The sequence below is a fragment of the Erigeron canadensis genome, chromosome 1, assembly GCF_010389155.1.
Source record: "Erigeron canadensis isolate Cc75 chromosome 1, C_canadensis_v1, whole genome shotgun sequence".
Lineage (NCBI taxonomy): Eukaryota > Viridiplantae > Streptophyta > Magnoliopsida > Asterales > Asteraceae > Erigeron > Erigeron canadensis.
This window is the reverse complement of record NC_057761.1, coordinates 10,640,713-10,664,645: the sequence shown is the minus strand read 5'-3', so window position 1 is coordinate 10,664,645 and position 23,933 is coordinate 10,640,713. Positions and strand designations below refer to the sequence as shown.

At 33.7% G+C, this 23,933-nt stretch overlaps 3 protein-coding genes across 5 annotated transcripts; 2 read left to right on the top strand and 1 right to left on the bottom strand.

The window, feature by feature from the left end:
* Positions 1 to 576: 576 nt before the first annotated feature.
* LOC122601833 (kinesin-like protein KIN-7E) lies at positions 577 to 8,710 on the top strand. The gene is made up of 13 exons (XM_043774571.1): positions 577 to 1,015; positions 1,611 to 1,700; positions 1,794 to 1,894; positions 2,019 to 2,132; positions 2,209 to 2,290; positions 3,736 to 3,803; positions 4,311 to 4,376; positions 4,496 to 4,620; positions 4,950 to 5,274; positions 5,837 to 5,941; positions 6,114 to 6,851; positions 7,237 to 7,550; positions 8,173 to 8,710. Exons 1-13 carry the CDS (start codon positions 799 to 801, stop codon positions 8,492 to 8,494), a joined length of 2,667 nt encoding a protein of 888 aa, XP_043630506.1. The 5' UTR covers positions 577 to 798; the 3' UTR covers positions 8,495 to 8,710.
* Positions 8,711 to 10,240: 1,530 nt separating this feature from the next.
* Positions 10,241 to 17,330, top strand: LOC122598430 (epimerase family protein SDR39U1 homolog, chloroplastic). The gene is made up of 13 exons (XM_043771027.1): positions 10,241 to 10,425; positions 10,543 to 10,599; positions 10,718 to 10,793; positions 11,968 to 12,027; positions 12,611 to 12,729; positions 13,503 to 13,547; positions 13,845 to 13,923; positions 14,661 to 14,722; positions 14,839 to 14,941; positions 15,203 to 15,263; positions 15,841 to 15,911; positions 16,698 to 16,837; positions 16,970 to 17,330. The coding sequence occupies exons 1-13, from the start codon at positions 10,336 to 10,338 to the stop codon at positions 17,084 to 17,086; spliced, it is 1,080 nt and encodes a 359-aa protein (XP_043626962.1). The 5' UTR covers positions 10,241 to 10,335; the 3' UTR covers positions 17,087 to 17,330.
* Positions 17,331 to 17,445: 115 nt separating this feature from the next.
* Positions 17,446 to 21,935, bottom strand: LOC122598441 (ubiquitin fusion degradation protein 1 homolog). Of its 3 annotated transcripts, XM_043771044.1 has the most exons (10): positions 21,918 to 21,935; positions 21,740 to 21,784; positions 20,152 to 20,226; positions 19,863 to 19,887; positions 19,730 to 19,762; positions 19,523 to 19,644; positions 19,158 to 19,288; positions 18,824 to 19,047; positions 18,251 to 18,507; positions 17,446 to 17,854 (listed from the first exon to the last, which is right to left on the bottom strand). In XM_043771044.1, the coding sequence occupies exons 2-10, from the start codon at positions 21,740 to 21,742 to the stop codon at positions 17,771 to 17,773; spliced, it is 954 nt and encodes a 317-aa protein (XP_043626979.1). In that variant the 5' UTR covers positions 21,743 to 21,784; positions 21,918 to 21,935; the 3' UTR covers positions 17,446 to 17,770. The 3 variants fall into 3 exon arrangements, with proteins under 3 accessions (XP_043626979.1, XP_043626986.1, XP_043626972.1); XM_043771051.1 differs by lacking the exon at positions 21,918 to 21,935 and having other exon boundaries at positions 20,152 to 20,212; positions 21,740 to 21,834; XM_043771037.1 differs by lacking the exons at positions 21,740 to 21,784; positions 21,918 to 21,935 and having other exon boundaries at positions 20,152 to 20,232.
* Positions 21,936 to 23,933: the final 1,998 nt, after the last annotated feature.

The following is a 23,933-nucleotide window of genomic DNA, read 5'->3' as shown; positions in this document are numbered from 1 at the left end:
CGTATAAAATTCAAGGAACTATGTATATTTATCAAATTTAAAAGTTTAATTTTGATTTTTTTTTAAAGGGACAGCACCTAAGTTATAATAAAACATAAAATCAATGACTTTTCTGTCTGGTGGATTTAGCTTCTTCAAAGTTAGTGTTTTCTTTGAATAACTTTTTTTTTTTTTTTATGTTTATAATGTTTGGTGTGCATTTCAATTTCTGTGTGGGACCCAGTAGCTCTGGAAATTCCAAGCTTTCATCTACTTTGTTTAAAGAAGCTGCATTTATTTTAGACTAATTTAATAAAGTAAAAAGGATCAAAATATATAAAAAGAAAACAGTTAACTTAGTTTTCAAGTATAGTAGGGACCTCTTTTCTTCATAAGCAAAGATTTCAGTTTGTGTGGCCTCTAAAATACAATGGGAGATTTTTCCTTAAAAAAAAAAAAAAAAACTTTTTCTAAGTTGAAGCTTGAGAATAAAGATTAAGCAAAGTTCTTAATCACCCAACAAACCCATGATTATACTTTTCAAACCCTTTTTTAAGGTTTATTAATTTTATCTAAATATATATTATATTATTTAATCTTCTTTTTCAGATATAAATGAAGTGATGACATGTGGGACTGAACATTTGGTGCTTTCTCTCTTTTAGGAAACTTTGAAACACCAACTCTGTTTTTTTTTTTTATTAAAAAAAAAAAAATTTGAACTTTCTTGTTTTTTATAAAAAAATGAGTGATTTTTGTTAAAAAAAAATGGAAAAAGGGTATTTGATTTGAAGTGGAAAAATAAGGTGGGGTGTGAAAATGGGGGCAATTGGAGGTGAGGAATTGATGAATTGGGAGAAAATGGATGGAAATGGGAGAGAAGAAAAGATACTAGTGTTGGTGAGATTAAGGCCTCTGAATGAAAAAGAGATATCAAGGAATGATGTTTCTGATTGGGAATGCATAAATGATACAACTGTTCTTTTTAGAAATAGTTTGCAGGAAAGATCTATGTTTCCTACTGCTTATTCTTTTGGTAAGTTTTTATCTTTAAGATTTAATTTATTCCTTAATTTTTTTCAGATTTTGCTAATTAATGTCACTAAAAGCTTTATTGGGGAGAAGTCAAGGGTTCAATCCCTAGCATTGGTGCATCTAGGAATATATTGGGGTAGGTTAGGAATAAGAGTAGAATTAGTAGGCATTCAAAAAAAAGAAAAAAAGAAAAACAGGGTCAACAACAATGTTTGATGTACAACATTTCTGCGTATTAACGGCACTCTGATTCCTTATTTATGTTTTGATCTTTATATATGATTTTTGGTACAAGTGAAATGTTGATTAATATGATTTTTTTAATTATTGTTGTTGCATTAGTTCATGCTTTTTATTGTTTGATCTTGCAAAACCTTATATAATAAGCATACAACACTAAAAGACTATTTACTTGACTTTGACCTGCCAGACTGCCAGTCGTACATTTTTAACAGCCATTAGTAAATCTACATTGGCTTTTGGTTCATTTTTATTTTTATTGCTTAGTAGGGCAAATGCGATTGGATCCTCTTTCTATTTTTTTCTGTATTCTTCATGCTCACATTTTGTTGGTCCTTGTAATGTAATGATAACAGACAGAGTATTTAGCGGTGATGCAACGACTAGGCAAGTCTATGACGAAGGAGCTAAAGGAATTGCACTTTCAGTGGTTAGTGGCATTAATTGTAAGTCGTGTTTCTTCGTGTTTATTAGCTGGTATACTAGTGTTAATTTTTACATATGGATGACTTTGTCTTGTTAATTCTCCCCTATTGTAGCAAGTATTTTTGCATATGGGCAAACAAGTAGTGGGAAAACATACACAATGACCGGGATAACAGAGTTCACTGTGGCAGATATATATGACTATATGCAAAAGGTACAACTCCTTTTTCATACGCTTTGGCTTCTATTTCCGATTTTGATAATTTGTTCTTGTATAATTATATAAAGTGATTGTTGGAAGTTTCTTGAAGAATGGTTCCTTTTTTTTGTCTCTATAGCATGAAGAAAGGGTGTTTGCTTTGAAATTTTCGGCTATAGAAATCTATAATGAAGCCATACGAGACCTTCTAAGCACAGAAAATATTCCACTTAGGGTTTTGGATGATCCAGAGGTAATTTCATGTCCACCAAGTATGTAGTGCATCGTGGTATACACTATGTATTTAATGCCTTATTTATTTCTATCAGAAAGGAACAATTATAGAGAGACTTACTGAGGAAACTCTAAGGGATTGGAGCCATCTCAAGCAACTTTTATCTATTTGCGAAGGTACCGTGCATTGTTTGCACAACAATTATCTTTGTTCACATCTTAACTTAATATTTTGTAACTTCAAAGAAATCTTATCTAGTAGATAATGAGTTGCTAGTAACGTTTTAAGGTTTTGAGCTAGACTAACTCTAATTGTATGCAAATATATCTATTAAAAAAACACAAATGTTTCATAATTTTTTTTTTAAAAAAAAACTAGATTATTACCCGCGTAATACGCGGGATTCATATATAATTAATTACATGTTAAATCTTTATAATATCATAAGTTGACAAATATTTAATGAGGTTATAATTAAACCACTAAAAAATATGAAGTTACATTAGTGGTCGTTTAAATTCCGGTTAACAGTGACCAGACAATTCAAAAATAGATACATCGTTTATTAGATGTCTCACTAAATAAGGTTTTCGTTTCTTTGGATGTCTTTCATTCATCTGGATATGTCTGCATTTTCATTATACTTGTGCTTTAACGTTTTGCTCAAATAATCTCTAAATATATATAAAAAAGAAACCTTAATTCATAATTGGAGAACTATGGACCCTTAGATGAAGTTCAACTTTTAGTTAGAGCCATTAGATAGTTATATACTAAAAATTATTAAGTAATTTAATTATCAATATATATATATATCGCATGTTGTGTTAACCTAACTTAAAATTATGCATAATATCATTGCAATTTTCATACAATTATTTTCTAATATATAATTGTGATATCTTACTATAGACTCTATATTTTTTTTTAGTTCTGTATTAAGGTCGGTTTGACATCCGGTTAGGTTTTCAAAACATTGATTTAATAAAAAACGTTCTATGATAAAAAAAATCCTATACAAAAATTCTTATAACCAAATTTTATTCGTTATATGATAAAATCGTATACAAAGATATGATTTATTAAAATTGTATTACATTAAAAAGGAAAATTTTGTTGTCAAAAACATTAAAAATAATATTTAAAGATAAAAAATGATGTAAAATACAAAAATATTAGTTTCCATAATTATATCATTAAAAACATTAATTATTAATTTCTACAAACTTAAATTAGGAAATAATAATTTAAATTTATTAAAATGAAATTAAATCTAAAAAAGTTAAATAAGGTTTATGACATCATCATTTGATCTAATGGCTCTAATTAAAAGTTGAACTTCATCTAAGGGTCCATACTTCTCCAATTATGAATTAAGGTTTCTCTTTTATATATATTTAGAGATTTAACCCTGAAACGTAACCATATCAACTGAAGCTGACAGGTATTATCCGACTGAAGGTTCTCATGGTTAAGTATGGTTCATAAAGATTAGACTTCACTAGGGGAATTTGGATAAGTTGCATTGGTTCATGGGCGACACTAAAAACGAACTAGATGGATGCACTTTTGACTTATTTGTTATAATTTCTTGTATGACCATTGCTGATTTTGCTTTCAGCTCAAAGAAAAGTTGGAGAGACTAACCTTAATGAAACAAGTTCAAGATCACATCAGATTCTTAGGCTGGTATACTTCTCCCTCTGTATTTCAATATCAGTTTCACATGATACAGCACACATGGACATGTGTATGGATATGTTATATATATGCATGCATGTATATATATCTAGTTATATGTATATAGTGTATCTAGGAAATTAGGCACTTTTTGAAGTGCATGAAAAGTTCACAATTAATATGTGCTTAAAGGGGTAAAAATTTTGAATTTATGATTTCTTACAAAAGTTTTTAAACTTCTCCACTAACTACAAAAACTAAAGGGGTGCAACCACACTTATTAAAATACTAACCCTCCTTGACTCTGTCATTGCCTATATGTATCGATATATATATATATGTATGTGTATAGCCCTCCTTGGTTCTGTCATTGCCTATATGTATCAATATATATATGTATGTGTATAAATATAATATTCACATGTTTGCATTTTGTATGTATATAGTATGCACAAATTTACATATATAGCATGTGCGCAATCCAAACTTACCCTGTGATAAATTTGGTTTTTGCAGACGATTGAGAGTTCAGCTCGTGAGTTCATAGGGAAGGATAAGTCAGCGAAGCTTACAGCTAGTGTGGTATGGAAACTATCCTTATGTTTTGGCTGTTCAGGAAGTTAACAAGAAAGTTGGCATAGAGTAACATTGATTCTTGTCTAGGGGATACTTTATATCCATAATTGTGTTATCATCTGCAGAACTTTGTTGATCTTGCTGGTAGTGAGCGTGCAGCTCAAGCATTATCTGTTGGGCAAAGACTCAAAGAAGGTTGCCACATAAATCGTAGCTTGTTGACATTGTCCACTGTGATTCGGAAGCTAAGGTTTGGCTATTTAGTTTATCTTTTCTATCTTTAAGAATTACTCTCGTTGTTCCAAAATTTGCACAACAACCTCCTTTTTGAGATGTGCTATGAATTTGTAATGATTCTTTGGGAAATTTGAAGTTACATCTTTGTTACTTTATACTTTGAGTTTAAACTTATTTTTTGTTAATAAAGTAATTGACTTTATACTTTTTGAGATGTGCTATGAATTTGTAATGATTCTTTGGGAAATTTGAAGTTACATCTTTGTTACTTTATATTTTCAGTTTAAACTTTTTTTTTTTTAATCAAGTAATTGACTTTGAATATTTTTGAAAAAAACACAGCAAAGGCAAACATGGGCATGTGAATTACCGTGACTCAAAGCTGACACGCATATTGCAGCCTTGCTTGGGAGGAAATGCACGAACTGCCATTATTTGTACCTTAAGCCCCGCTAGGGAACATGTTGAGCAGTCTAAAAATACCCTTCTATTTGCTAGTTGTGCAAAAGAAGTGACAACAAATGCACAAGTTAATGTGGTTATGTCTGATAAGGCATTGGTGAAGCATTTACAAAAAGAATTGGCTAGATTAGAAAATGAGCTAAGAACGCCTGCACCCCCAGATTATTCAGCACTTCTTAGGAAGAAAGATCAGCAAATTGAAAAGGTATGGTTGAGTTTGTGTGACACGTCAGCCACAAGTCATTTCATTTTGCTTTTAAGTAGTTCTCTATATCATCTGGTGAGAATGCTCAACACATTACTTAATTATCTGTAAAGAGAGATCAAAGTGTTTGCATGCTGCCCAACAAGTGCTGTTTTGACTACTCCATAAATATTACATGTTTTGATCGATTATCCAACTAGACAGTTTTGCTTTAAGTAGTTGTCTATATTATCTGGTGAGAATGCTTAACACATTACTTAATTTCTAATATCTGTAAAGAGAGATCAAAGTGTTTGCATGCTGCCCAATAAGTGCTGTTTTGACTACTCCATAAATATTACATGTTTTGATCGATTATCCAACTAGACAGTTGTGCCAATTTGCCAGTTCTACTGGAGACCTCGATTCTTCAGTTTTTATGTAATGTAAAAATATATAGAAAATTAAAATTCATTAATGCCATTTCTAACGTGAATATGTGGTCAAGATCCTTGATCCATCACTGCCATGTGGTTTATTAGAAACAAAAATACTTAGCTAACAATCTAATTGCTACTTGCAGTTGGAGAAAGAGGTGCGAGATCTAATCAAGCAAAGGGACCTTGCTCAATCTCGAATTGAGGAATTACTACTAGCCGTTAGAAATGATCAAGCTTCAACAAATTGGGTAGACATTTTATTCTTGCCTCTCCTTTATACCCTGGCCCATCTAAGTGCTCCATGTTTAGAGATGGAGTATGGGACCTACATGTTGCAATCACGTCTTATTATATTCTGACAGCCTGTATGATAGACCCACCTACGTTTCTAATTATCTTGTTTTGTGACTTCCTTATTAGGATGGACAAGGAAACACACATGAAGATGGATATTCTGTATCTGAATCATCAAGTGTTAAGTTATCAGGAACCATGTACCAACAAGAAAACAATAATTCTACCTCACGGTCAAGTACAGCTTTATATGCAACAAGAACGGAAGAAGAATCCATTGACAATTGCAAAGTGGTCCGATGTGTTGAAACTGATGAATCCACAGATGATCACATTGATTCAGAATCAGCTGGAATTTCTAATGGTGAAACTGAATCAGTTTCCGGCCCCAGTGAAAGAAACCGGGTACGAAATAGGGTTAATATTGGGTCATTGGAGCAGAATTTCCAAGATTTGCAGAACACCATTAATTCTCTAGTTACACCACCATATGTTGATGAAGAACAAGAAGTGCAATCACAGATATCAAATTCGACGAGCTTTAAGCTCACTAAAAGTAGGAGTTGCAGAGCTAATCTTATGACTAGTTCTTCACCACCAGAATTTGAGAATACCCCGCCTAATGAATGTGAAACAGAATTTCCAGGAAGACCTGAAGGTGGCATGCACAGGAAGATGTGGGATATTCCTACACCACAATATGGTGGTGTCGCAAGTGGAAGGCTGTTGAGAAGTGATTCACAGTCCTCCCTTGGAAGTGTGATGTTGGATGATAAGAACAAAACCTCCGGAGAAGAAGATATTCCCAGTGTTGATAACTTCGTTGCAGGATTGAAGAAAATGGCGAAACTTCAATATGACCAGGTTTGACTTGTGAATTTTTGCTTGTTAACTTTTGACACCTCTAACAAAGATGAGTTCTTGGCTGAATTTCAAAACGGAACGGGTTGGGTGGGTTGATTCGCTAACTCTTTTCTCTCCTTTTTGAATGCTGAAGATACTTTATATACTGTACAGAGTTTTAGAAAAGAGTATTATAACGATGAATATTTGCTTATGCTGTGGGCTATTTCAACCTTTTACTCTTTTGGTTAAGGTTATCAAGTTTGCCTGTTTGACCCGTCAGTAATAAGTTTAACTGTAAATCAACCCATTCTTTAAAATAAACAGGGTGAAATGACTAATGAGCATAAAGTACATTATTGTTTAACCCAAACAGTTAACGTCAATTTTTATGTGGATGCTATAGGTTCATGGGTCGGGAGCAGAGACTGATGGTTTGGGCAAAACTGTCAAAAGCATTGGAGTAGATTCAATTCCGGATTCACCTCCGCCAGATTGGCCTCAAGAATTTGCGAGGCAGCAAAAAATTATTCTTGAACTTTGGCAAGCATGCAATGTTTCTTTGATTCATCGGACATATTTTTTCTTGCTGTTTAGAGGCGATCCAATGGATTCTATTTACATGGAGGTCGAGGTTAGAAGGCTTTCATTTCTCAAGGAAACATTTTCAAAAGGAAATCCAGCAATTCAAGATGGGCATACTTTAACATCAGCATCTAGGTAATTTATATTTTGTTCATCTCTGTTTGAAGATAATTAGTGCATCAACCGAGTAAATTTTCTGCGACTTCAACTTGTTTGACCCATTTGACCTGTTCCCCTTTTCTCTGTTTTTGATTTTCATCTATATATATCCCATTATATATAGATGAATCATAACACAAGAAGTAAATAGGTAGAAGTGGCATTTTGACCTATTTGATTTTTTGTCTTTCTGTTATTCAAATTTGATTTACCTGGTTCTTGTTTGCAAGGATGAGAGTCAGTAATGCTGGTAGTTTAGATAGGTGTATTGTGTATATATAGTAAGTTTTTGAGGGTGTTTGTAAAAGTGGCATTTTATCTCATGTACTAATGAGTTGGCAACTTGACAAGTTGACATTATACATTTTCCTCCATAGGTCAAATTTCTAACATTAGCTAAAAGTGTAATGGCACAAAACCTCCCTATGGAGTGCTCTAAATCTCTAATGCAATCATGCTTTACTATGGGCTACAGTAGTTAGTTTCATTAGTTACTATAAACACACATTCAAACGTCTCCTCAAGTTAAACCATAAGTTATTGAAGTTATTAGTTTCTGTTTGGAAACTCACTGAATGAGTCTCTTTTGGATAAACAGCATCAAAGCTCTAAGAAGGGAGAAAGCAATGTTAAGCAGGCTGGTTAACAAACGGTTTTCCGAAGAAGAAAAGAAGAAACTTTACCAAAAATGGGGTGTGAATCCCAGCACAAAACGGAGGAGGCTACAGCTGATCCATCGCCTGTGGAGCAACACGGAGGATCCAAATCACATACATGATAGCGCTTCTACAGTTGCAAAGTTGATTAGGTTCTCAGAGCAGGGTCAGGCCCTTAAGGAGATGTTTGGGCTTAGCTTCAGTCCTCCAAAACTGGTCAGGAGATCGTTGGGTTGGAAACAAAGCATGTCGTCACTATTGTAAGTCAAAGTTTTATAGTTGACTTCTGATGAACAGATTGACAAAAGTAAGCATTTAACCCCCCATACTTGTTTAGCATGCTTATAAGTAGGAAGAGATTTGATTTGGATTGTTAGTAGTTTTGGGACAAACATGAGTTTGGCTGTTTTACTGATTTGGGTTTTCTGTTGCCTGCTGGTGAAATACAGTTCTTGTAATAATCTATGTTCAACTTTTTTACTTGGTCATATGTAACCACGGGTGCATGTTTCTGTATGGTTTAAAAAAGAATGATAGGTTGTCAGGTTTGCACGAACCATTTATTGCTGGTCTGGCTTTGTGGTTCTTGATTATCCATGTTGGATTTCTTTATTCCTTTATGTTTGAATAAATTTAACTCTATATGTTTCCAATAACACTGCATGATGTGTCTGAAAGACTACCTGACCATTCATGATAGACATCCAATAGGCCACATTGGTTGAAGATCGAGTTTGCGAGACCAAGTTGCTTGATCTATCCATGAAACTAGACATGGGTTCAAAGATGAAGGAATCTGTAACTTGTACAAACAAAGGCCTGTTTGTTTCGTTAACCATTATGTTTTGTTAAAATTTCTGAAAGTTCAAACAATATTTGATAAATAATTGACATTTATTTATTAAGTTTAAATCAAACATCTCTAATTGTCTTGATGGATTGAGTTTTTGTAAGTTATATTCAGGAAAGCCATATTAACTTTCGGTTTTGCAGAATTTGTTTAAATCTTGCACAAACTACATTCAGAAAAGACTACTAACTTTTGGAACACATATCTATAATATATTACAAAATATTTTGACCGTTAAATTTTTAAGCCTTTAAAAACTAGAAGAATTAAAATTACTTCTCTCCATTCAACTTCAAACATTAAATTTATTTATAAAAAAAAAAAACTCTAGTACTCTAGATTAACAAATAACTCGGTCGAAAGGACCAATACATGCAATTAAATCTAGAAACATCCAAGAACAACACATAAATTTAAAACCAACATTTATATTCAAAACCTCAAACACCATCATTTAGACGAAGAAAAGATGTAAATGTCCTTATGTGAATAGCACATGGAATAAGTAAACGATTAACTGTTAACCTTTTTTATCTTTGTTTGATCAAGAATAATCATTGCAACAAATGTATAGCACAAGGATGCCTATGTAATTAAATTCATTTTGAGATGTTTTGTGAAATAAGTGTAAACTAGAGGGATGACTAGTCTAATCTATACTATCTTATATATATAAAAAAACACTTTATTTTTAAAGGTGTTTAAAAAATATGTAATATTGTTAAAATATCACATATTAATTCTTTATCTTTTAATATATCACAATTAACTTCTTAAATAAATCACATTTATATTAATTATCTATATCACTCAATATCGCATCCACCATTAACACCAACAACCGTCCTCACCACCACATCATCACTGTCATGACCATCGTCACATTGCACGGATGTTTAAGAAATAACGGCTCATCATCCTTTTTTTTGTAAGATTGGTCTTTGTGGTTTGTACATTTTAACAAAGGGGTCCCTATTTGAGAATCGTTGCAATGAGGGTCCTTATTTTGAAAATTTTTTGTAAAATTGGTCTAAATTTAACGGATCCGTTAAAAGTAGTCGTCAAGTGTGTACGTGTGCATAGAGAGGCTGTGGTGTGGCTGGAATACATACACGATGACTCATCCACCGGCATTCCTCAAACACTTTCTACTCCACACACACGCACACACACACACTTTTGTTTCTAAAACGCGCGCAAACATACAGACATATATTTATAGATACATTTTATAGATATAGAATCATATAATTCAATGGAGGTGTACTGTGGAGCTTCTGCCTTGTCTTCTAGAAGCGCAATCTCACCTTCATTTCTCTCTTCTCATCAACCTCCTACTACTTCCGTACTCACTACTCTATACAAACACATATATAATCATATATATATGTAGTTTTATTGTATGTATTATATCAATGGAAATTACTGTGTTTATGTTTGTTTTGTTGTGGATGCGTGTCAGGTTTTGTATAAATTTACAAGACTTAATGTTTGGTGTGTTAAGACAACAGACCTTAAGGTATATTTTTATTACTTATTTTATTGGTCCAGTATAAGACTAAAGTTTGAAACATTTTCAAGAAATTAAAAAGTCTACTAGTATTAATTATGTGATGGTTTGTTGCATTGCATTGTAGGAGAACCAGATGAGGGTATCTATAACAGGAGCCACAGGTTTTATAGGGACTAAATTGGTGCAAAGGCTCTATCAAGGTACTAATACTGCCAATGAGCTCTTGGGATAAGAGAGGGCAAGGGGGGATTGGTTCAAATTTAGACATTGGCGTTTAATTACTAACAACTAACATTTTCCGTTTAGGAAGAAAAATTACTAATAATGTTACCAGTGTTATTATTAGACGTCTTGGTTTTGTTATATAAAAAGTATTAGCGGGGGTTGGATCAAGTGGTTGGAGCCCTTGCCTCTGGAGACAGAGGTCAAGGGTTCGATCCTTATGCCCAGTAAGGCAGGAGGTCCTTTTCTACCTATGGTAGAACCTGGAAGCTAGGTAGAGGTATGACTATCTACATTTCAACCTCCCCATACATCGTCGAAGACGGTATTGGGGCCCAAAACCTGTGGAAGACGGCATTGTATGTTACTTTGTTGTTGCCCGTTTGCCTATTGCCGTGTAAAATTGTTATTTGATGTTTGAGTAAATTAAAAGTAAAATTGTATTTTAGGTAAAACCTTTATGAGTCCCGTGAAACCATCTCCAATGTGGTCTCATAAGAGACCCGGTTTGAACCTCAAAGGGTAAACCTCTTGGGATGTTGCCGTCAGAAAAAAAGAAAAAACTCTTGGATCCCAGGAAAATGTCTAGGACACCGCTACGGGATTACTAGTTATGGAAGGCTAAACTTTCCATAGGTAGTTTTTCTTCATGAATCCTGCGAAATGGAGGTTTTATTTTTAACCATCCCATTATGCTATATATGTCTGTATCTATTATTACAGACAAAACCTTCATAAGTCCTGCAAAATGTACACGTTTGTAACTGACATGTGTTTCAACTGTTTGAAAAGTTTTTATGCTATAACCTTGTAGTTGACAGTTTCATAAATAAAAATGATGAAATAGTAAGCACTGGCCATCCCACATGAGTTTGAATCGTAAAGGTGAATTTAGTATCACGATGAATGGGACGCCTACAAGGCTACACTCTAATGAAATCGTAAATAAGATAATCTTTATGAGGATTTCCGGGTTTGCAAATTTCATGGATTTTGAAATCTGGCTGTTATAACCATATAACAACTTTAAAACACAGTATATGATACAACTTTAGGGTATGTATGTTTCTGCTTATGTGTCAACTTAATAGATTGTCTTTGTTCTGTAATAATGTATATCTGATTGAATCTTATTGGAACTCTGGATTACAGATAACCATAGTATATGTGTATTGACAAGATCCAGTTCTAAAGCACAGTCCATTTTTCCGGGTAAGAAGGTAATGATAATTGATCTATATGTAATATGATAAAAATGTCACAAGAAATCTATTTTATTCTATAAAGTTCAACTTTTGCTTGAATAGTCAATGGCTCTGCATTTCCCAAAGACCTGAACTACTAATCTGATACTTTTGCAAAATTCTACATTCTTCTGCTTGGTGTGTAAAGATTTATGATTCATTTCTCCATTGAACTTGGAAAAAAGTGAACCTTTTTGTTCACATTCTAAACTGATTTGATGCATAAAACCTGACCTCCTGGGCAGTTAGCCAGTTATAATAAGAGTTATGGACTTCTCTAACTATCATAGTAGGCTCTTTTATATCAAGATAACCTTGTCCATTATACATGCAAAAATCTTAACAAGTTCCTGTACCTGAAAATATATAATAGTTTTGGCCAGATAATGATGTCGAAAAATACGTCTTAATATTATTTTTCAACACTGTAATCCAAATTATAAATGTAGTAATTATGTCGTTTAATTTACCGGTTTAAATGTTTCTTTTGTGGAAGTCATGATATCACATTGTCTCTTTCTAACTTCTTAATATTACTTTTTTCATTGTAGTTAAGGATTTCCCAGGCATTGTAATTGCAGAAGAGGCGCAGTGGAAAGATTGCATTGAAGGGTCAACTGGTGTTGTAAACTTAGCTGGGCTGCCTATTAGTACAAGATGGTCTCCTGAGGTATGTAACCAACTCACTTGATATTTTTACATATAAAAATCCCTTGTTGGCTCTTGTACATGATTCCCGCATTACAGCTGCATTTGTTAAATTGGCCAGCATTTTCTACTGCTCAAACTGACAATGTTTCATCCTGATATGTTTGTTACTCAAAAGTTACTTCAACACTATATAAGTTTACTTTGTTGGTTTTTTAAATAACCAACCATAGGCACGTACCACGTCTCCTTTGGAAACTAATTTAGTGTGTTCTTGTGAAATTCAAAGATGTGATTACCTAATCGAGCACATTCAACTTCCACAAGGTGTCCCATTCTTCTTTAATTTTAATGTGTTAGGCAGTCTTCCAAACACTTTTTTGGTTTTATTATCATCCGAAAAATCAAAATTCATAAAATGTAATGAAGAAAAAGAGAGAAGTGTTACCATGATGAGTCCTATTCATGGAGCCTTACGTTGAATATCTTCATTATTCCGAGTTGCTCAACATTCTCGCTTCTGAAAGTTGTATGGAAGATGAGAGGATGATAAAACAGTATTTGTAGGTAATAATTTGTTGCATTTTCTGTCGACCAATGTTTCGTCAATTCATTAACTTGTATCAAATAATGTGTAAACTTTTTGTGACCTCATGTAAATAGTTCTGCCTTTCCCTTTAGCTGTAGTCTGTAGACTAAGTGTCTGATTTACTGTTTGATATATAATAAGTGGCACAACAACATATTTTCTAACTTTGTTTGATTAATATGCTTTCTGGCTTTCTGCTACTACAGATCAAGAAAGAGATCAAGCAAAGCAGGATCAGAGTCACTTCAAAGGTAATGTTTTGGATTACATAAAAGAACTCCACAGAAAATGCAAAGTAATAACTTTATGTCACAAGCATAAAGGCATTACTATTGCAAAAAATAAATAAAAAAATATATAAATAACACATAGGAGAATATGGCTAAATTCGATATGACCACTTAGCACTTTCAATTTGTGGGTCCCATAAATTATAATTGCTGAGCATGAATGTGATTATTGGTCCTCAAAAAGAAAATGGAATGTTATAGAGGAATGAGCATGACATTTATGTATGCTGTTGACATGCCTCTTTCATGATCATGAAGGTTGTTGATTTGATAAATAACTCCCCAAGTGAGGCAAGACCAAAAGTTTTGGTTAGTGCAACAGCAGTGGGCTATTATGGTATGTGTGCTTTATACAACATTCTCTTTATATTGTTTCCTGTAAAAAAGTTTTTTCTGCTTTTAAAGTGGCATCCAACTCTAACTGTAAGCTCTGAATAGAGTTTTTTCCCTTTGACTTTTTAATGAGCTGTTATATTTTTTATTAGCTTCAAGCTATTGAGCCTGAAATTAGAAAGTTACTACTTTTAAGTTGTGTTATGTGAAAGTTATATGCGTTATCATGTAAGAACTAGAGGTTTTCTTGGGATGTAAAAATCAAATTCGGTCCAAACAAATGAATATGAGCGACTTTGGGTTAGATTTTGAATCCAACAGTTTAAAAGGCGAAATATTGAAACTTGGCTCAAATGAAACTGGTCAATGGGGTTGTAAGTAGCCAAATTTATGCAAAATGTTTTCAAACTTTTAACTCGCTTTAATCAGAACAAGTTATATGCTATTTTAATTATATGATTTTTCTAATAGTACTTGATACATTAATCATTTGTAAACTTTAAATAATGGACATAAAAGTGTTTCAGCTCGCCTAACCCTTCTCAACATGTGAAATACATTACCTTCTTTGACGTGAACCGTTTTGCCGCCTTTAATTATAATGAATGGTAAAACTAGATTGGTCAAATAAAAAGTGTAAATAAGCTGGTGACATGGTGTGTAGTATTCAAATTCATTTGCATTTGTTTAGCTTCCAAATGATATTGTATTCATTATTAAATCGAAAATATTTTGACTCAGGCACTAGTGAAACTCAAGTGTTTGACGAACAAAGCTCGTCTGGAAATGATTATCTTGCTGAGGTGAACTAATGGCACCTTCACTGAATTACTGTAGATATTATTTGGGTCTAATGGATTTTTTACTTTAGCTATTTGTTTCCTATGTACTTGCTAACTACTTTTTGCTGTATCATCAGGTTTGCAGAGAATGGGAGGGAACAGCCCTTGGAGTTGATAAGGATGTTCGGCTCGCTCTCATTCGTATTGGTGTAGTTTTGGGGAAAGATGGTGGCGCTTTAGGTTTGTTTAAATTCTCTGAATCACTTTATTTATGCCTTCTTGTGATTCTTTTAAAGATGTTCATTAATTCACTATGCACATTGAAGATTTCTTGTGAATTAACTAAGAAGAATGTCCTAATGAGTTTTATGAATGTGTTTCAACTTGCGTTAAAGTCAGGGATGCAACAGACTTCCTGGGCCTCGCATGTAGTTGTACAATTTGTAAAGCAAATAATGCTTAGCTTGGAATTTTTAACACTTGGTTCTTGTCACTCTGCAGCTAAAATGATTCCCATCTTTATGATGTTTGCTGGGGGACCATTAGGCTCTGGGAAACAATGGTATCTATTAATTTCCGTTTCCGTGATAACATAATATTGGCTAAGACTAGAGGTGGCAAAATGGATGGGGGGAAGGTTTCTTAATAGGTCAAAATGAGAAATATTTGGTTGGCGTTAGGTAGAACCAAATATATATCTATATATATATGTCTGAAAGAATATAAATATCTAGGTTTTAATATATGATTAGAAACAATATATTATTACAAAATAGTTTTGGTATCTATCAAAATTAAAAGTATGTAGTTTATGTAAATTTCAACGCGTCCAATCTACTTGACCCCTTGCCCTTTTAGCAAAAGCTTGTTATTCATTTGACCCGTTAGATGTATAACATAACCCAAGTAGACTTGTGCAGATGCTGGATTGCTAGCGGGTCAAAATATCCATCTCTAGTGATTTGTGTTTGGATTTGATTCCAAACTGTTCTTTAGATCTAGGACGTATAATTGCTTTGATCCAAGCTATGCTTTATGAATGGCTTCTTGACCAAGAGTTTTATATAGCATAGAGCTGAACTCGCATGGTTGCATAAAAAAATGAAGATCGCTATAATATTTTTGCTGGGATCTTGTAGGTTTTCATGGATTCATGTAGATGACTTGGTGAATATGTTATACGAAGCCTTATCAAATCCATCGTATAAAGGTGACACCTTTTACTTGTTTATACTAATATGTGCTCTTTATTAACTATTTACAATCAAGAATAGCAAAATCTTGTTTTAAAAAAAAAGAGAATAGTAAAATCAGATTGCTTGCTATAGTCTTCTATACTAGAAATCCATGGGTCTGAGTCACGTGAAAATATTCGGTCTTTGCAATTATGCAATAAAAAGTGGTGCCCATCACTTTATGCTCTTGAAAAAATGTATATGGCTTAATGCCTCCATTTCTTTTCTTGAACAAGTCAATTGACAACCTATGATTTCCATTTGTCTATTGAGGTGGAAGCTGACTTGACACAGATTCAGAGAAAAGTCCTTTTTGGGTTTGATTGCATCTTGGTTTTAGTAAATGCGCAGATTTGGTAACAAAGATCGTTTACCTCTGTTTGGGTTGAGTTAATCTACAAGAAGTAAGGATTGAACCCTTGACCTCTGTCTCCAGATCAAGGGTGTTAACAACTTGATTCAAGCCTTGCTTGTTGCGTTAAATATGGTTATCAAAACTATATTGTTACAATAATTATATGCTTCATCCAAGAAACAGATACTTGAGACTTATGAATGGGCGACTTATCCATTTCCTTAGTTAACTTTTTAATATTCTCTTAGACACAAATGATTATCTAAATCAACCCATTCAGATATAAATGGGTTGGAGTTTCCATCTCTACGCTTGTTATGAAAATTTGATATGTCAAACACAGAATGTGCCTCCAGCACATCTTTTTACCAATACATTGACCTTGAATTCTTGCATACGATATCAGGGGTTATCAATGGAACTGCACCAAATCCTGTTCGCCTAGGTGAGATGTGCGAACACCTGGGGTCTGTCTTAGGACGGCCGTCATGGTTACCTGTACCCGACTTGGCCCTCAAAGCCGTCCTTGGAGAAGGTGCTACAGTGGTAAGCACTTTGTGAAATTATTATATGCATCGGTAAGGTATAACATAGCACTACAACCTGAACTCTAGGTTCTAAGGAACCTTTGATCTTATAATCACTATGCAATGATTCAAAGTGTGGGGGTTTTGGCAGGTTTTGGAAGGACAACGGGTGGTTCCGGTAAGAGCCAAAGAGTTGGGATTTTCATACAAATATCCATTCATCAAGGAAGCACTGAAAGCCATCTTATCCCAAAAGGTGGCAGTTTGAAATAGATCCTCGCCACAATTTTTTATTACTATTTTGCTATTGACCCGAGGCGATGCACTCAAGAAAGAGTAGTCAGAGAACAGGGAAAACAAAAGAAATTTGACAGGAAATACAAATTTTCCATATTGCAGATCAAAAACTTCATTTTGTAAATTTATACCCTGAGCTTGTTTCTAATAAAAACATAACGATGCTGCATTGAGGTTAGCCATATATTGAATCTTTTAAGTGTTTTTTTGACAAATAGTCTCCTATAACTCTAAGAATGTTGTTTACAATTGCTTAAATTCCACCGATGTATGGTATTTTGGGGGAGAAATGAAAAAGCAAGTTACAGAGGATATTGTTGATAGGGAGCATTGTTCCAACTTGGAATATAATTTAAATATCAATGATAGTTACAATATTTTCTTCGATAATAGTACAAAAAGCAATCACCTACAAATTGCTTAAATGTCAAATAACGGTTTCTCCGTGAAATAATGCTAGCTGGCTTGTGGGACAGACATGTTGGTGATGAACTCAAACACAAAGTAACACTAAAAGTGCTTCGTCAAAATACAAACACAACCATGAACCATGAAGGGAGGCTTGCATCATCTTTAACTTTTAATTTAAGGCTAAGTTGAACTACAAGTTAAAGCCATATGAGATTTGATAAAAGTTGATAAACACAACTGAAGGTTATCCCTTAAGTGAGTATTTTTTCCCTGTGAAGGCTTGGAACTTCTGTTCTTCCTTTGGGGGCTGCTCTTCTTTAGGCGCTTCCTGCAAATAGGCAAACATGCTTATGAGTCAACAAACCAACTAGAATGCGTATAAAAACTATGATTACGCGGTTTCTACTTCTTTTTTTATGACAACCATCTCTCCTTACGAACACATCTTCTACTATTATTACGGTCAACATAGGCGTATTAGATACGGAGAATGGAAATTGTATTAACTATTAAAATTAGATGCAAAACTAATGAAACGTTTGAATATCCAATCACAGAGATCAAAACTGAAAACTCTTATGTGAGGAAAGAAAGGCACTTATTATATGAAAACTTTTTCAGCGAAAAGATCAAGTCAAGACCTTTGGTATTCTTTTAACACGCGGAAAGCAAGTATGAAAATTAATTTATGATCCCTATACAAGTTGTATAAAAGTTCATATACCTTGTGCTTTTGAAGAACTGGACCGCGGCTGGCATTAGAACCAAAAACAAGCTTTCCTTGAGATTGACGAGAGCTGTTTTGTGAAGTAGAACCGGTGGATGCCTGCCCGCCTCCATTGGAAACTGCAGGTTGCTTCTCTTTGGACCCAGAAGGGGAGGATACAGACGCTGGCTGGTGCTTCAAGGATTTACCATCCAACCTTCTCCCTGATCCGGTAAATGGGTTAAATGTTGGTTCCTCAGCTGGAGCTGCTTGATCTGCATTGTTATAAAATAAATAAATTGTTACATAAGAATGGCCAAATATTATCTGCCTTTACATTTAATGGGTCAATTTATGTTTTAATGTCACACGTCAATACAGAAGGGGTCAAAAGTTGCCCACGGTATAATTTCTACACCATATGAATTTTGGTTATTACTGTAACAGAAAAATTATTTCTAAAGTATTGAAGCAATAAAATTATTAAATAGACAAAAGATTGTGGCCAACCCAACTCAAGCAAATCTTTCAAACTGTTACCCAGCCCGTACATTTGTCACCCAGACTTCAGACATGCAAATAAATGAGTACCTTCAGTGGATGTCTTGGTTGAGGGAACAGATGATACTGGCCTCTCTGGTTCCTTGTAATCAAGAGGAGGGGCAAAGTCTACTTCACAGTCGGTTTCAATGATGGTTATCGCACTGGAAGGCTTTGATTCAATGATATCTATGTAGTATTTCTTGTTGTTATATGCCACCATAATGCTATCTCCGGTTGTTAAACAAGAAAAGTTCCTCAGAGTCGTCTCTAAGCTGCACACAGTAAGAGGATAAATATTACAAGGTTGACTTGCAAGAAACAAATGGTGATATTTAATTGATATGCAATACATAGCTGAGGATGGAAGGACTTGTAGACTTACATAGCTTTTGGGTTTGAGATACTCAAAAAGTCCGATGTGTGTGGTTGCAATTTGACGTATGTACCCTTTGGAAGGGTCACATTCTTTATGCGAACAGTATCTCCTTCTTTTAAGAGCAGATTTTCCATCATCTAGATAGAGACATCAGTTTGCATAAATGCATAAGCCTTAGAGATCTATCAGGCCTGAATGCCAAAATGGAATGACTAAGGAATGTATGGATTCGTGTTTTCAACTGATTAATATAATTGCTATGACTTGAAGTTGCAATAGAATATTTAACGTTTGCAAAAATTACTGCATCTGACATGTGACTATTATTACACAGACAACTAAAATATAGAAGCAATTTAAGAAATGTATACCCAATAAGGCATGTATATCAAGCCTTCTTCAGCAATGAACTCGAGAACCCCACAATGTGAAACTCTCTCGGTAGCAGTATTGTGCAGCTCAAAGAGCATTGGATAATCAATGTGAAGGGAAGCTGCAGTATACCAGCTTGCTCATTATTGTTTTACATAGATTAACTTTTAACTGCTGCTTAAATAATCTACTATTTATAAACTAACCAAGGCGATCAAGTGCAGAAGGAGGCATTATAACTGGAATAGAAACCAAGAAATATCAGTTTGGCAAACTTAAAAGACAAAATATACATAGATTCAGATAGCAAACAAAATAACAAACAAAAAAAGCACTCACTTTTATCACCATTTTCAATCTGGGGCTGAAAATAAGAGAGAAGAGAGAGAGAGATCAAAGTGTTAAATGATTGAACAATTCTAATAGAACATGACATCAAGTTATAATGGTAAAAACATGTACTCTGTCTATTCCTAATAATTGTCCACTTTCTTGACATGGATTTTTGAATACAAAAAATTATTCAAGTTTTACAAGGGTGGATTTGAAAGACTCTGTCAATAGCAGAGTAGATGATTTGAAGGGGCAAGCGCTAGTACATATCGAACACAATGTAAAGCTTCCAAACCTTGTCAATAAAAGAGGCAGGGTAACACCGATATGTTTGTTCAAAAGAAGTTCCATGATATCTGTAATCAAAATACTGCATTTCACGAAATATAAATATTAATGTTAATATGGTACGGTCAATATCAGTGATTGCTAATATCATCTACAACCTAGTAAATCAGAAACAGAGACCCTAGAAAGTACCGCTAGAGAGAGATGCAACAAAAAAACGATCATAAAAGCATGTCTATTAAAAGGAGTGAGAAGTCGTAAACAAGATGAAATATAGATAGCTTATCTACGCCTAATTATTTCTTGTGTACAACCTACAAACATAAATTAAGGCCAAATCATCTGTTCTACAGGCTAAGTAAAAGATGGCCCATTGTATTTATATAAAGCAGTACTCTATTGATACTATTTACTTCTTAAGATGAAAACCATTTTGATATATAAAATTTTTTAAAAATTCAGTCAACCCACATAAAGTAACTTCTGATACATAGAAACTTAACAAGAAGACGTGCACATATGGATACCATATAAAAAAGATGAGAGCTTTAAGTTATCACAAAAAAAAAAGAAGTAAAAGCTGCAGAAGACATATTCCTACTTTCTGTATCAAAAAGAATGATTTATTAAGTTTTTTTGGTGAAAGCAAGAGCAAAATTTGAATCACAAATACATATAACAAAGAGGTGTTCGGTGATAACTGTTTTACTCTCAAGTATAACAATAAGTAAATAACTAACGACTGGGAGTTTGATAATGGTGGCATGAAAGTAGAATAGCATTGATACACTAGTAACACCAAGTGCAAGTCATGTTATCTCACTCGGATAATGTAACATTCCTATTCTTGTAATATAAAGAAAAATGACTAAATGAGGATGCATATATATATATCTCTAAGGCTTGGTTACTTATAATCAAAATGATACATAATGGTTGATGACATATATAGTTTAATAATCATTGAACTCTTCCTATTGTATATCATACAACATTAATCATCTGGTCTAACAAAGACTTATACGTCAGACAGTATTATGGACTTACAAGTTACATCTCAAAAACTACAGCCATGAAGTCCGTAAGAAATATCCTAATCCAAATTAAAAAGTCTTAAACTTCAACCGAAAGATAATGCTACTTAGGCATGTCCATTAAAAGTCTATTCAACATATATTTTTGCTTGCATTACTTGTTAACCCCTCATTACGATACAAACAGGAGGTCGTATTTTTTCCTTTTCTGGCCTAACATTTCACCTATATATGAGAAAAAGAAAACGACATTCCGATCCACTTACACTTGTCTGCTTAACTTTTGGCACCTCTATAAGTTTTGAAAATTTGAATGCCTAAATTCTCTCTATATATAGAAGATAACACACTGATACTACTAGTAAATATGTATTTCTAAAGTTCAACAATTAATTTCGGACAGTAAATTGTTATTACTGGTTAAACTGGACTGTAAAAACTTCAAAAATTGCCAAGAAGAATTTGACATGGAACATCAGTACTAAAAATATATACACACATACATATACTTATATATATATAGACGATAAAGCAAGCAAAAAGTTAAGAAAAGATACATACCATGTTTACTTATCTTACACCACAAAGGCACAAATCAATCAATACCTATTAACAGAATAAATCAATCAATCGTATTTTCAATAATAATGGATGATGTAAACAATATCAATGATTATTAGCTACATAAAATAATATTAATAATAAGAAGAAGAATATATGGAGGGCAAAGTATGCTTACCTAAAAATAATACGAGTAAATAATAATAATATGGTATTCGGTTTTATTTTTGTGTTTTGTAGGAAAAAGGAAAACAAGAACCCTGCGCGGGGTATAGAGATTTAAGGCGTAGACAGCCTTAGCTCTACACAAAGGTATTGCTTCCCTATTATTGGAAAAAGGAAAACTATAGCAATAATATTAATAACCTGGGAAATTTGTTGGGAGACAAGTAAATGAAAAAGGATTATAGATTTGTTACTAGACCTGTGTCAAATACTCTTATAACATTATCAATACGAGAATTAACATATGAAAAAAAAAAAAAAATACTTTTACGTAAAATGTAAAAATATGGGTAAGTTATACTTACACATATGTAAGTCTCGCCGGAGATGGTCGCTGTCGCCGAAGGATGATGGTGGTGGTCGGAGATGATCATGGTGGTGGTGGTCGGAAATGGAAGGAACAAGCATGTGTAAGTTAACTTACGGAAAGTCCATTTGCCACCGGATCAACGAGATTAAGTAACTAATGTATAAGTACGGAAATTCTTATATAAAAGCAATCAACAACACATATAAGAATTGGAACCATATATTACTTCAGTAAATGCAATTACAAGTAAAATACCAAGTTCGGAATATGAAAATACAAGAAACAATACAAATGAGAGGTTTACAGGTTGCAACCAAAACTCTCTCTCTCTCTCTCTCTCTCTTCCTCTTTCTCTACCGAAACCTAAACCTTACATCTATATATATATATATATGCTTAAACATGGACCGGACCGGGCCGACGTCTAATCAGTCGACCTCGTGTAGGTCGATCTCGACCAAGTCAACACAAGTTTGACCGGGTCAACACGAGTTTGACTGGCATGAGTTCAACTTATTACATGCGAAAACTTAACGTTCATTACAAGTACATATTTAATAGACTCAAGACAAATTTCTATAATGATGTTGTCACCCGGAATTGCACCAACAGACTCTCCCTTGACATCAGCATTTAGAAGTTTTCATCGATCTTCAAAGTCTTCACTTGTAATGCATGGAAATAGTACAGAGGAGTACAACCAAGCACTCCTTGACTATTGCTATCACTTATGACAATCATTAGTTAAAAAAATCTGTAATCAACAAATTTTTGTTAACTAATAATATTATGTCTTCTTTCGGTAAGACTTGATCTTTATGCGTTGCACACTGATCTTCAAACCTCAAAATTTCTGTATCCTTATGACAATTAACAAATCCATTACTCAGATTGTAATTGTCCCCCTGAACAGTAACATCCAAATTAAGCTCCAAGCAATATTATCACGCCAAACATCATCACTTCAAAGTAATACATACATCATTGCCTCCTCATGCAATTCGGATATCATCACTCCAGACATTATGCAAAATAATATTGCTTAATCTATTTTGATCCTCAAGCTTAACCGACATATGATAAAGAAGTTAAATCTCCAACAATCAGCATCGAATTTAATCAGCTCTCATAACGATAAGAAGTTATGTAACTTGAATTTCAGATATGCAACACTCACAAGATCCATGTCTTCAACCAATAGTGTCTGACTTTGTCTTGTATCTTCATGAATCCACCAATCACCTGAAGTCTTTAATATCAAACCCCTCAAGGTAAGCATCTCCAAAATACATAGAGAACCACTTAATCTGCAACCTCATCACTAGTCACCGGATTAATCATCTTTACATCATTGGCATTAAATAAAGATTTGATTTTTAATTACTTGACTACAAATGATTAACTTTATCACAAAAGCTTTTCGACAAAATCCCAAACACATGTTAAGCAAAGATCATGAACAGTTTACTCGGATTTTCAATCCTGGTCTGCAATCTTCATCTGATTCATCTGAATCACCTAATCTTTAATCAGGCGCCTTTGATCCAAAAACTAGGTTGGACACATGTCACACAGATTCAAAACCAAAAAAGATACCATGACTAAACCCCGTCGAAACACCATGATCTTCATTGCTACGAACACCAAAGAATTTTGGAC

Coding starts and splice junctions, on each gene's coding strand:
- LOC122601833 (XM_043774571.1), top strand. CDS start 799: ATGGGGGCAATTGGAGGTGAGGAATTGATGAATTGGGAGAAAATGGAT. Junction 2,133..2,208: donor GGGTTTTGGATGATCCAGAG/GTAATTTCATGT, acceptor TATTTCTATCAG/AAAGGAACAATTATAGAGAG. Junction 4,621..4,949: donor ACTGTGATTCGGAAGCTAAG/GTTTGGCTATTT, acceptor AAAAAAACACAG/CAAAGGCAAACATGGGCATG.
- LOC122598441 (XM_043771037.1), bottom strand. CDS start 20,232: ATGCAGTATTTTGATTACAGATATCATGGAACTTCTTTTGAACAAACA. Junction 19,048..19,157: donor ATCTCAAACCCAAAAGCTAT/GTAAGTCTACAA, acceptor TACTGTGTGCAG/CTTAGAGACGACTCTGAGGA. Junction 17,855..18,250: donor CAGTTCTTCAAAAGCACAAG/GTATATGAACTT, acceptor GCCTATTTGCAG/GAAGCGCCTAAAGAAGAGCA.
- LOC122598430 (XM_043771027.1), top strand. CDS start 10,336: ATGGAGGTGTACTGTGGAGCTTCTGCCTTGTCTTCTAGAAGCGCAATC. Junction 12,730..13,502: donor GTACAAGATGGTCTCCTGAG/GTATGTAACCAA, acceptor CTGCTACTACAG/ATCAAGAAAGAGATCAAGCA. Junction 15,264..15,840: donor TTAGGCTCTGGGAAACAATG/GTATCTATTAAT, acceptor GGGATCTTGTAG/GTTTTCATGGATTCATGTAG.